This window comes from Protomyctophum parallelum (assembly GCF_964188405.1).
Source record: "Protomyctophum parallelum genome assembly, chromosome: 5".
Lineage (NCBI taxonomy): Eukaryota > Metazoa > Chordata > Actinopteri > Myctophiformes > Myctophidae > Protomyctophum > Protomyctophum parallelum.
The window spans coordinates 29778919-29793240 of record NC_139702.1 but is presented as its reverse complement, the minus strand read 5'-3'; the positions used below and the strand labels follow the sequence as shown (position 1 = coordinate 29793240).

At 40.5% G+C, this 14322-nt stretch overlaps 1 protein-coding gene across 1 annotated transcript; it reads right to left on the bottom strand.

Moving 5' to 3' along the window:
• Nucleotides 1-1804: 1804 nt before the first annotated feature.
• plk1 (polo-like kinase 1) lies at nucleotides 1805-8903 on the bottom strand. Its single transcript, XM_083764706.1, has 11 exons — nucleotides 8194-8903; nucleotides 6900-7068; nucleotides 6351-6495; nucleotides 5780-5873; nucleotides 4982-5201; nucleotides 4826-4871; nucleotides 4567-4682; nucleotides 3982-4059; nucleotides 3583-3737; nucleotides 3004-3186; nucleotides 1805-2104 (listed from the first exon to the last, which is right to left on the bottom strand). Exons 1-11 carry the CDS (start codon nucleotides 8551-8553, stop codon nucleotides 1910-1912), a joined length of 1761 nt encoding a protein of 586 aa, XP_083620832.1. The 5' UTR covers nucleotides 8554-8903; the 3' UTR covers nucleotides 1805-1909.
• Nucleotides 8904-14322: the final 5419 nt, after the last annotated feature.

Genomic DNA, 14322 nt, shown 5'->3' with positions numbered 1-14322 from the left:
ACTATGGCACAATTTGTTTCAAATAATCACTGGATTCACGGAAACCTTAATTGTTTCCTCATCAATCATTGTAAACACATTAGGGCATTAGGCTATTTATAATGTTTTGAGAAATTCGGAACTTGCCAGAAGTTGTTTAGATGATTTATACATCTTCTTAACCTACCTGTGATGCATGGTGATGGTGAAAGGACAGTAGGACACAATGCTGCTTCTGTTCCGGTGTTTGAATTATGACCACGTTGTCAACCTGACCGCGTGTTAACCAATAGGGTTGAATTGAACCTTTGCAGTAAAGCCTAATGCTCTTTTGACTGTACTACGTACTTCACCTCTTATGTAATTAAATTGTAAGTGTATTTAATATAATACATTTAAAAGACTACTGTTCAAGAAAGCTGATCAATTATGTATTTGAAATTTTGAGTTGTTGGTAGGTAAAAAAAACCCCGCATGTTGCATATTCTCGTTCAGCCTGCTTCTTTTTCTTTTCTTTTTTTTACAGAAATAGGCCAATTTAATTCAAACCGATGCAAATAATTATTTGTATAAAATGCTCGGTAGGCTATTGACTGTCTGCAATATGTAACACATTGGAAACTTTTTGTATGGTTAATGGCTTAAGTTATATTAGAGTTAATTAGACAATACCTGTAAATCCTACTGGTACAGTACAGGATCTGTAATGGCTGGCTGTCTCCGGTAGGAGGAGCCACAGCCAAAGGCTGCGGTTCACGGCTGTTACATCTTGTGCAGTGCACACAAGACAAGAGTAAAACATTTTGTATACACCAACCTGGTGTCACTGAATTATCTTGTCACTTTTATTTCAAGATATAATCTGTAATAAGAAATTCAGCCCAACCAGTCAGAGCATTCAGTTTCATTGAAGGCGCCGATCAGGAATTCTCAACAAGGCACTGGTCAGGAAGACCCTATACAAATATTTGGCAGATATGTTAAAAACAGTGATAACTGGGTTCTAGTTTCTGTACACAAATGATCATTCCAAAAGGGGAACGGCACAGTGCAATGGAAAAGATGAGCATTTAGCGTAACCCTCACAAAATAATTCTTGATATACCTGGCTGTGCTTGAATATTCTGGGGTAAATTAACCTGCAAGTTTCTTAAACAGTAATCATTAGAGTTTTGGACCCGTCTGTACTTTCACTCTTGAACCTTTTCCCACCTGGGTGTGTCAAAAATGACCAGCACCCATATATACCTACTGAAATAATGAATCGTTGCCGTCGGGCAGAAACGGCCTTCTCCATATTTGATTGTTTTTTCAAGGTCGAAACAGACGTTTTGAGCTCATCGATCTGCTACTTTGCCATTTTTATCCAATAAAGTTTTGGATATATGGTTTCCACCCGACAGACAATATATAAAATAGGGGCATTATTCTGCTTAACAGCTTTGTATAAGCCCTCAATCTTTTTTTGTTCTTCCCTAGACTGAAATTGGAAGCTTTTCAGTACTTTGGGCCCCAGTCAACTGACCAGCACTGTGCAAATCACTATTTGAACTTATGCTTGCTAAAAACATTTAATTAAGCTACAACAGTCATTTCTGTGTAAGCCATGGCCCACCAGCTGAGAATTGCTGTACTACAGTACACAATAGATGCTCGACTGCCTCAAGTCAGGATGACCATACTAAAACATGCACAGCTATCATTTGTTTCCACAGCACACCAGATCTAGCCAGCAGATACATTACAAATTACATGAACTTCAAACATAACTTTCTTGAGTAAATCATGCCTAAACAAACCACCAGTTATTTATATTGTTCAAATTCTCTTTATTCAAAAGGAGATATTAATACAAAATTTAAAACACATTTAAAGTTAAACATGGAAACAAAACGAACTCAAAAATATAACCCAAAGTGGCTTCTGATTTTTACGATTGTGCTGCAGTGTACTTGGAGCTGAGCAGCTTCTCCACCATCGTCTTGGCATAGCGCATCCTGGTAGCCAGCTCCTTGCAGCAGCCAAACTCCTCCAGCAAGGACAGCTTGAAGGTGCGGAAGACTCGCTTCTCATCGATATATGTCACAGCACCCATCAGGGGGCATAGGATCAGCTTGGCGTGGTCCTGGAGGAGATGAAAACAATGTAATTTGTTACGCCACGTGCAATCTGAGTGTTCATTTGTGATAGAGCATGTAAGGAGCCGACTCGCAACAGCGTTGTTTCCTAAACATATATGTGGAATTATGAGGTTTAGATAATATCATTCTACAGGTATGTTCTTGCGGTCGTTCTAATTCCAGTTGAAGAAATTGCAGGTTGAAATATATACATTATGAAATATTTTAGTGTAGGGTTTTATGGAAGATGCTTCTGAACTGCTAGTTTGACCCATTCAACAAATTGCATGGGAAGAAAATATTCTTTGCACTATACTTGCTGATGTACAAACTCACAACAATTGTGAGCCTTTAGATCCGGCCAATTCGACCATTAAAAATAATGTGTGCGATTGTTCATCAAGGTAAACCCATTCTGGGCAGGAACCCATTTTCGTGGTAGCACTATGTTATGCTTTAGCTATTGAAAAATAGCAGATCTACAAGCTCATAGCTCGCCACTCGAGCTTGTAGGTCTGCTATTTTTGAAAAATCTAAGAACGACTGACATTTTTAGAATCTGATCTCAGGTCAGAATGGGTTAATCAGACCAGTGTGTGTCCAGTGGAAACCTCGTATGAATCTGATCTCAGGTTAGAATGGGTTTTAAGCACTGTGGAGGCAGCACATGGACAGATCTGCATGTTGTCGGTCTGCCATTACTCTTGGGTGCAGTACGTTAAGACTGGTCATTGGTCCGACAAACGACAACCCACCTCGAACCTAACCATAACGGCAAGCACGGGAGCAGGCGCACGGGAGCAGGAGCATTAGTTCGACACGCGTCCGCATGTCGAACTAATGCTCCGTCTCTGGATTTACATGCGGTCCCCATTACCCTTTGGATGCAGTGAAGTTTACCAACCTGGAAGAAGTTAATCTGGACTGTGCCGTTGGACAGGTGCAGCACGATGGCACTCTTGGTCCTGAACCAGTGGGAGAGGTAGGGCAGGCGCGCCAGCTCGTCACCGTCTCTACGTGCCATGTTGGCACCGGCCTTGAGAAGGTGCTCGCTCATGTAGCTACGGAAGTACTTGAGCAACGTTATCTGCAAGAGAGGCGATAAAACAATCTGGGTCAATTACGTGATAAGGATTAACATTTAAACAAAAAGGAAGCAAATGAGCCAAGAAAAAAAGTCTAAAGACCTCCGTGGATAATGCTTGTAATGCTCACCACTGAATGAATACGTCAAGATAGATCAGATAGGGTTATTAAATCCTGAGATCTCATGTATAAAAGTTGTTCCAAGCATGGAGGAAATGCCACACTGGGCAGATAAGTGAAATCACCACAGGAGCAAATAGCCATGGATCCCACAGAAGACATTTTCACAACCCTTTCAAGACATCTGGCTCCCAGCTTTTAGCTCCATACCCCACCAATAGCGGAGTTAGTAACATCTTGAATGTTTATTTATTTTTTAAGTCAGAGAACCACTGACCTTCTTGGTGAGCGCGCTAGGGTAGGAGCGTACACTGATGTAGCTCTCTGCATTGGCTTTGTCAATGTACTGCAGGCTTTCTCCATCAGTGTACATCATCAACCGGGTGTAGTCGTTGAAGAGCACACCAACGCTGTTGTCACACAGCTGGTAGCCTGGAACAAACAACAAAAATACTGAATACACGATCCATACAGCTTTACTACGCAAAGAAGAAATGACATAAGGCAAGTCTATATAGAAAACTGCACATTATTGCAGTACTGCGACTAGTTCTACCCCTGCAAACAGTCACATAGAAATTCTGTTTCAAGAGGTTTTATTAATATACATGCATGATTTGAAAGCAGAATACAAGATTTAGAAATCGTTTCTCCAAAATGCAGAGGCGTGTCTTACCTAGACCGTATTTATCAGAGTAGTCCACCCATTTGCTGATCCAGAAGATGGGGATACATGCAGGGTCTTCTGCCTCTTCTGAAAGTGCACAAACAGAATGATTGTCAGGTGGCTTCAGTAAAAAAAAAATTATATCACAATTGCTACTAAGTAAAAGACCTGCATTCAAAATGTTTGACAAATACAAAAATAAATTGTTCCAACAAGCCCACAACACATCAGCATTTTGAACTTTTAGATGAGCTATTAAAAATAGACAAAGTATAAACAAGGGCTTTAAGTATCTTTTCTTTTTATACATTATAATAAAAGTAACTTGTAAGGGTGCAGTCACACCAAACTTTGATTCACCCCAACTCAAATTTTAAGATAATAGTAATAGTTCAGTATTTGACTAGAAATAATATACCTCGGCTCAAACAGTACTAGGGTAAACATACTTTCTTTCTAGTCATTGGTCAGCATTTACAAGGTTATCATCATGATATCAAGTTCAGTGATCAGCCAAGAGAGCCAGGCCATGTGTAGCTTGGGGTGATATCCGAACAGACATTTGAGAGGACTTGACAAAGTGTTTGCTCTGACCTTCGCGTACGAGTGGCCTCTCCGACGGCTTTTTTGCAAGAAAAGTATTGAGCTGCTGTAACATGTCCGACAGGTTGCAGTCTGGTCCCTCTGGTGCATCCCTGCCCGCAACCTCCCTGTGAATACAGAACCAGAACTCAATTAATCTGTACTGGTCTGGACGCTGTCCAAGAACCAGGAGGAGAAACCTCTCAATATATCATTGCGGTCAATGCGGTCAGAAACCTAGCCTAAATGTATGCCGTTGTAAATGTCTCACCTTACTGCAGGCTCATCTTTCGCCTCCAGCTTAAACTCTGATCCTCCTGGAAAAATAAGAAAAGGTGGTCATGATCAATGGCTGCCTCTAGTATGTTTCATGATGCATTGTGTAGTACAGTTTCTATCATTGGGGGGGGGGGGGGGGGGGGAATACCTTTGTTGTTTAGTGCGGTGAGTGGCCGTCTCATCTCCACAGCTGTGGAAGGGGCGATGGAGAAACGTGGGGGCAAAGTGAGGCATGTGGTGGGCAGGTGCGAGGGGACATAACCCTGGGTGAAGAACTCGTCTGTCTGCAGCTGTGCAATGGTGGGCCTCTGGGAGGGATCAGCGTGCAGCATCCGCTTGATGAGCGAGGCCGCTAATGGGTTGACGTTCTGCAGAGGAAGTGCGAGGTACAGGTGAGTACGGAGCAGAGCAAGGGTGATCACACACAAAATAAAATTGAGGAAATGCTGGAGGTACAGGTTTAAAAACCTTCAAATTCTAAAATAATAAAAAAAACACACACATTTACATTCCGTGCTCAGGCAGCAAATTCCGGCCAATCACTTTGCGTCTTCACTTTTTAAATCTCTCAATATGTACTTTGCTCAGCCAATCAAATCATCGCTATGGGGGTGATCAGCCAATCAAATCATTGTGTATGTGTTGATTGTGTTCACACAAACGGACAAAGCGGGCGCTAGCCCCTCAAATAAAAAAATGTTGCTACATGTTTAGCAACAACTAATGAGCCACAGAGGTAGCAACTAGCTCCCAGATTGAAAGGTATAAGACATTAAAACAACATATGCAATGTTGAATGCTGTCGAGTTTAATTGTGACAATATAGGCTGTAATGCAGTAAGTCGCAGCTTGCCGGTTTGATTCACGATCCCCATGACCTTTCCTGCGTGACCGTCTCTACTGTGTACTATCCAAAATATCTTTAATCCGTGGGGTGTCAACTTACCCAGGGGATGGTATAGTTGTTCTTCTTGATCCGAGTGTATGTCTCCTTCAGACAGGACGTCTCAAATGGAGGCTTACCCACCAACAGAGTGTATCTGTGAAGAATGAGGGGTCAATAACCTGATTGTGGCAATGTCAACATTACTTTGTAAGCATCAAAGGGAAACCAGTTTCACTTTCTGCAGATGAAATTATGCAGTGCATGACAGAGGTTGAAATAGAATTGTTTTAAGTAACACCTTTTTTTAATTCTACCTTTTTCTATCGCCACTTTTTAAATTTACATACATTTTCAATATTTTTATTTATCTTCGAGCCTTCCATTTATTGCCGTTCCCTGAAAGTCTTTTAATGTTTGTTTTTTTCCTTTTTTCTATTAAAGTTGTTTTTATTTGTCGTTATCTCTGTAAAGCCCCCCCATGTAAAGAGTCTTTGGGAAAAGTGCTATATAAGTTTGAGATATTATTAAAGGGGTTCCATATGTGCTTGCCTGCTTGGTGACCTACAATATTTCCATTATATTCCAATAACATTTAATGACAAGGAAAAATGCAACTAAACATTGAACGTACAGGATGCACCCAAGTGACCAGACGTCCACCTCGAAGCTGTGGCCCTTCTTGCAAAGCACTTCAGGGGCGATGTAGTTGGGTGTTCCACACAAGGTCTTCTTCCTCTCACCATCGTACTCGATCTTAGTTGCCAGGCCAAAGTCCCCTTGTGGAGCGAGATAAAGATTAATTTTCTGACTTGTGTCATTCAAATGATTACAACTTTTGCGAGTTGAGGAGTGTGTGTGCCCGTTAGTGGACAAACAGGTTTGTTGTGATTGTGTCATTATGGAAAAAAGAAAATAGGATAAGCACATCCCACAGTTCTCTGTGCTGGACCAAAGATTCTAGTCAGTGCAAAGAATATCTGCACAGCGCGAGAATACTGCTCTCCCATATTTTAACCAACATGAACGTTTCTCCCATACAAGGGCTTCAGCAACATTATGCAGCCCCTTGCATTGGGCGAAATGTTACTTGTTCTTGTCATTTAAATAAAATATGGGAGAGCAGTACATTGTGTCGTGTAGCATGTGGCACTTGATGTGTCACAGCATGTAAATAACTTACCTATTTTTACCATCATGTCGTCGCTGAGGAAGATATTTCCCAGTTTTAGATCTCTATGGATGACTCTGTTGTTGTGGAGATACCGGCAGCCGTTCAGCAGCTGTGTCATGAAGTAACGCGCCTCTGGTTCAGTCACTGCCTTTCGGCGCTTGTGTAGTTCCAGCAGAGACTGAGATAGAACACAATGTTGGCATTATTATGGTTTGATTTACAAACCCAATAAAAAAAATCACAATGAAATTTGATTTGTTAAAGGAGGGCCACTTCACCCCTTTTGCAACCAGATCTTATTTTAATGTTTGGGAGACAATATTTAGACACTATTTCAAAGTGTCCATGGGCTCCATGCTGTCATGGACACTGGGCTCACTTATTTCCAAGATAGCTTTGAGAAGGAAGAGAAGTGGTCATGTGACTGGGCTGCGCCATGAATACATGGCAGTGAATGGAGCCGGTTGGACCAGGTCATAACAAACATTATTTATGAAGCCATGTTTCCATCAGTTTGGAAGCACTCGTTTTCAGTAAAGCAATGTCCTGCTGCCTCTCATGTGCTAATTCAAAACAGGTGGTACACGTACAGGGCAGTTGAGTGATATCTAACTAGCACTTCCAAACAACTTAGAAAAATAATCACCTGCAAGGACACAAAGTAGCTCATAACATGTAAGCAGTGGATTTTTATGAAACAAACACTTTGAGGATAAAAAGAGAATAATTCAAGCTTTCCGTGGTGAGTTTGACGTAGTTTAATACAATCAGACTTTTCTGTTTGGATGAATGGGCTGCCAATGGAAGTTGCACCTAGCCATTAACTTATATGGTAAGATGGCCACGGTCTGCATATGGAGAATACATCAGCTATTAAAATTAAAAAAAAAAATCTTGAATATCTTTGAATGCACACAATCTTTTCAGATTCAGAACGACTGGGCTACATTGATTAACATACAAAACAATTACAAACCATGAGCCGGCTATAGGAAATTACTGGTACGGTAGCCAAACAGGACAACAGGCAAACAGTCGCTGTGACAAATGCATTGCAATGGCTGTAAAAAACTTTATGGCCTAAATACCATAGGGGGAAATCTTCTAGAAGGGTGATTACGGTAGACATTAATGTAAACATGTACATGTAAACAAATTAGCCTTAGATCAAGAGTATCATACATGTATTTGATCGATTTTCACATTTATATTGTATCTCAAATACATCCATGATTCATACTTCATAGTATTGATCGAAGGCTATATAGACAGACTATAATAAACAAAACCACTCTATACATACTCTCCGTCTGCAGATTTCCAAGACGACGAACACGAAGTCGTCGTCCTCGAAGAAGCCGTGGAAGCCCACGATGTGCGGGTTGTCGAGGCTCTTGTGAATAGCGATCTCCGAGGTCATCTTCTCTCTCTGGTGCTGCTTCATGATCATGGACTTAGCCACGATCTTGCCGGCGAACACCTTGCCGGTCTCCATGTCCGTGATCTCGTAGCACTTGGCGAAGCCCCCCTTGCCCAGGAACCGGCCCCGGGTGTACTTCTTCTTGGTCCGCGGGTCGACCAGCACGTCTGGGATCTCCTTCAGGGTGGAGGGTACGGAGGACTTGGGGTCGACATAGGCCGGCTTCGCAACGCCCGCAGACATTGTTGTTGCTGTTTTAAAAGTTTTTCGGTAGTTTAAGTAGTAGAACCACGACAAAATCTTTAGTAGTTTTAGTAAATTCGAAAAGACCCCAAAAACAACAACCGTTGCCTCGACAAAACGTTGTGTTGAATGCTAGCCAACGGGCTTCTCTCTCTTCTTGTTGTGTGCAGTCCAGTCCTTCGATCAAAACAACAAACCTGAACTAAACCGACGCCAAAACCTTTTTGTTTAAATGTATAAAAGTATTGCAGTCTGTAAAAAAAAAAAAGAATATTCGCGTCAACAAACAAACTAAAAGCACACTGACGACAAACTGGAATGCCTCTCTCTCTCTCTCTCCACTCTCTGCTGTTCTTGTGAAAACAGCACTGCAGCAGTTTAAAAGTTTAAATTGCTGCTTCGCTTGTGACGGCGCCCTCTGATTGGCCCACTCGAATTAAATTCCGTCGCAGTGCATCTTGGGGGAAAACAACAAAGCATCCAATCAGTGCACTGGGACGTCACGCCAGAGGAAAATGATTGGCTGTTGATGACAGGAAGAGCCCCCGAATTGCTCTCTGGGAATTGTCGTCTATGCGGAATTTGCAGATAAAGATATTATCTATATTAATAATGCTATATGGGAATATATCGACCATCTACTTTGAATTAATTAATGAATAAAAAAAAGAAGAATACATTGCATTATTATTAATAATATATAATAATAATAATAATATTAATAATAATAATAATAACAATAAAGCACCTTTAAAAACAGTGCTTTACATAACACTGAATTCAAAATCAATTAAAAAATAAATGAATATAATAATCAGCAGATTAAAAAACACAAAAATAATATAATAAATATATAATAATTTTAGAAGATGCATAGAGACCAGTAGTTCTCAAAGTGGACCCCCACCCCCACCGTTTGTATTTTTGGTGACACGTGGTTCAAGGGGGCCCACTGCAAAAGTATGTAACAATGTTACTACTAGTCTGTACTGTATTGCTGCTATGATAGCTGAATTCTCCCCCAGGGCAGGGAATAATAGCGCTTTATCATACCGTACAATCTTTATCTTATACACATGTTTTCTTGGAAAGCTTGGTTTAACCATGGAGGCATTATGGAGGGTAGTGGTGGTGGGTTATGTATTATATCAGCTGTCTCAGTCTGTCACGTTCAGACACACACGTGCAGAGAAGCACACACACGCACACACACACACACACACACACACACACACACACACATACACACACACACACACACACACACACACACACACACACACACACACACACACACACACACACACACACACACACACACACACACACACACACACACACACACACACACACACACACACACACACACACACACACACACACACACAGACTTTCCTCTGTGGGAATGTTTTTTTCTTTACTTTTTTAGTTTCCACTAGATAACAGGGGTAGTATATGTCCACCTGTAAAACATGTGTTTTATGTCACGTGAGGGACAAAACAAACAGCAGACATGTAGTTAAACTGAGCTGACATCTCATCTGATACAGCCAGAGACCTATACGAACCAAATCACATATGGCTGTTTCTCACGTATGAAATGCATACAGTGAATCTTTTCAGATTTGGCACAAACATGGGGTCAAATAAGTTAGACTGCTATGCCACCAAACGTCAAGAAGTGTAACTCAAAACCCGCCATAAAAGCGCCCATGTCTGCAATTTGTAACTGGTCCTAGAAAAGCCCAATGGGTTTTCCTTCTGGTAGCTGTGCTTGTGTTTGTGCACTGAACCAACTGACTAAGTGAGGCAGCCCTGTAGGTTTTTCTTTAGGTTGAGGTCATTACTGTATGAGTCTGACGCTATCTGACAAGGTTACATGTATTCTTATTTCTGTTGTCCTGCATATAATGCAAGCTTTGTTGAGGCTGTACCCTGCTGTTGTATACCATTGTTCATTACTTTCTTACTTACTTACCCCTTCTGGGGCTTATGCCGTCTAAGAGTCCTCCAACTCCAAGCATCTCAATCCTGAGCCAACAACACCTGAGTCCAGCTATCCCCAAGTGTGGGCCTTTGCAGTGTGTGGCCCAAGTGTGGTGTTTATTTTGTGTGTGATGTTTTTATTTTACCTATACTGTTCTACAGTACTTGATCTCTTGCACTGTAACTGTCTGTGTCTAAAAACTGCAGTGCTACCTCTGGCAACTGAATTGACCTTGCAGGATCAATACAGGGCTTAACTTACTCTTAGTGTTATAATCATCATGCTGATAACAAACTATCCTTACACCTGGGAAAAACTGAATCCATTCTCTTCGGATCAAAGTGATCAAGTAATCTCATGCAGCAAGACAGATTCTTGGTTAGAGTGGATGACAATATTATCACACGAAAAGATGAAATTACCTACCTAGATTACATCCTGGAGGCTAATCTTTCCGGTGATAAAATGGCCATCAACGGAATCAAAAAAGTCAATCAAAGAACAAGATTCCTTACAGGATCTGGTCAACAAAAACACCTTGAAGACCTTAACAGGAGCCCTCGTACAAGGTTTCTTCGACTATGCATGCACCTCTTGGTACCACAGCACTTCAAAGGCCCTTAAAACAAGGCTCCAGACCTCCCAAAACAAACTGGCCGAACCCCCCGAACCCACCTCACCCCTGCCCACTTTGACAGGCTGGAATGGCTTAGGGTCGACGACAGAGTACACTGTAGTACAGTGCTGGTGTTGGTGTGCGGATCTCTACCTGGTGCAATATATATAGCATAATATGTCGGAAATCATTACACATGAGAGTCGAGAAATGAGCCAATTAAGCGCTTTATCTCTTTATATGTATATATATATATATATATGTGGGTTTTCTTTTTTGTTTTTTTATATATATATATATATATATATATATATATATATATATATATATATAATTTTTTTTATTTAATATTACTTTGTTTTATTTTTATTTACCTGTTTGTATTATTGTTAATCTTACCCCCCATTGAAGTTGTTATTAAGCATAACCATGTGATCCCTTTCTTTGTCTCTTAGTATCTTATCTATTACCCATTGGTTTTATACCTGTATATACTGTATGTTGTGTGTATTGCTTTGTACTCAAATTATTATTTTTATTTTTATACCTGTGTTTGTATGTTGTTTGTATGTCTGGCCTCGTGGGGAAAGATGGTGGGTGGGTGGGGAGGACTGGGAAGGGAGTTGTGGGAGAAAATGTCTTTGTGAAAACTGCACATGATCCAACTCTTTGAATAAAATTTACAAAAAAGAAAAAAAAAAGACATGCGAATCCCTTGACTCCTTCAAAACCGCTCTCAAAGGGCACCTACGGACAGCTGCAATTTGAAACTGGCCCCTGTAAAATCGGAATCCCCCCCCCCCCTCCTTTATGATGAATTCCTGTTCTGTTCTGTTCTGTGGCTATATTCTGTATGTTTTGATGAATTGAACAAGGTGGACCCTCTTGTAAACAAGTGTAATGCTTTATTGGGTCGTCCACTCACAGTTAACAGTCTTTGTATTGAGTTGTGCTTGAAATGTATAATTCGGCAAACTGTTAATAAATATTTCAATCAATCAAAGAAATCGCTATATGACCATTAGGCCTACTGTTGTTATTCTTCAATATAGGCTAAGTGTTTATCTTTGTAGTGTAGATAGGGGTTATTGTGCGTTGTGTAATGCGTACACAGTGAGTGAACATCCTGAAGCAGAGTTCAACAATAACCCTGCTGTACACAGTGTTCACCTTCTAATCTGTATTTTTGTATACCTTCTCCCCTCATTTTACCAAAAGTACAAGTGAGCAGTTGAGACGAATAACAGTCTAAATCCATACTAATTATCCATAATGTATAAATTATATATATAGGGGTCAGGACAGCAAGGCTGTTATTCGTCAACAACAGCTCATAGTGGAAAAACAAAAATCTGCCACCTCCCAACCTCTCTGTTATGCTAGTGGCTTCGTGCCTGTGTTGTCTCTGTTTTAGTGGCTGGCCAACATTAGAGCATGCCTGAGAGGAGCGAGATAAGAGCAGAACAAGAGGACGATGAGTGGACAGATGAATGAGAGAAGAGTGCGCATGTGTGTGTGTGTGTGTGTGTGTGTGTGTGTGTGTGTGTGTGTGTGTGTGTGTGTGTGTGTGTGTGTGCGTGTGTGTGTTTTTATTTATTTATTGGAGATCGGACATGGACTATAATATGATTGTGAGGGATATAAATAGTAAGTCAGTGGGACTTATATTAGAACCACTGAATTACAGTGGGTGTTTGAGTCAGTGAATACATTACATTCATATTCCTTGTCTGTTCCTTGTGCTTCCTTCAATTACCTCATTTGCATATTTAACCCATTCTGGGCGGGAACCCATTTTGGTGTTTTACACACTCAGATCGGGAACCCATATTTGGGTTCTGTACAGTATGTACAGTATTACAAAAATGTAAACATTTTGATTCTGCTATATAAATATTTGAAGTTTTTCAGAAACCTAGGTCAGGATTTAGAGGCGTTTTTAGAATCGGCCTCAGAAAATGTGTAATACAATAAATCCTTGTATTAATTACATTTACCTATACACCTATCACGTATATACGGAGCTCTGTACGCGTAGAGCGGCAGACCTACACTGTAGGCCTACTGTAGGTGAAAATTACAAAATGTGTGATAAATATGAAAAAGCTTTTCCTGTTATAATATATTAATTTACTTATATTGATCCTATAAACAATTTAATATAGGTATGGTTTTGCACACTCAATTCCTAAACTTTTCTTACATTTGTGCAAGTATTTAATAGTTGCTGTATGGATTTGATACAATCTCTTTCAGACTTCCCCCCCTTGAGCCCCCTATACCGGGAATATGAATTCCTGCCATCCGGCCAAGACCCCTGTTACTAAAACCAACAGGTACAAATTCTCATTCATACCTACCTCCATCCGAGCCATCAACAAGGGAAGCAGGAGGAGGTAGAATAGATGTAGTTACACTCAGTGCACTTTATATTTAATGTAACATCTGTATCTTGTGATAATGTATACGTATGTCTGTTGTTATGTATGTTGTACTGTTTGTAATGTCTTTGAGAGCTTTTATTATCTGCTGTAAAACGAAGTGCCCAGTTTGGGAATAAACTTGACCTTGACCTTGAGATATTCTATTTGAACTATTGGTAAAAAATGAAACAAATAAATGGCTGACAATCATCAAAAACAAAAGCCAATTTTATTTACAAGACCAGCATATATTGTAGACTATATGACCACCTGTACACACACAATCACACACGATCGCACACATAGGTGCTGATGATTCTTTATATGCCTAATACAGGTAGTTTAGTAATGTGGATGGATGACCAGAAGACATGAACATGACATGCAGACCAGCTGCTCATATTTCACACAGAGGCAATAAAGCAGGTGTTTGGGTTTCATCTCAAGACCCAAAAATATACCTTTGGCGTCTCCCCAGGACATGGCTCACAAGCCAGACTGTTGCCTCTCACACATTTTCAAATTGTACTCGGGATAAGATACAACATTCTATCTTCTTCAGTGACGGTTCATGATAGGATGGTAGGACAAGATTCTTCAGTGGATGTGTTAACCACTTTGTAGATAGAGCTTTCGTCAGATTGTTTTTCTTTTTAAGAAATCGAGAAAACTGTGAAAATGTTTTGCCTAGAATGACACGGACAGAGTTAATGTGGTGAAGCGCAAAGGATTGGTTTATGAGC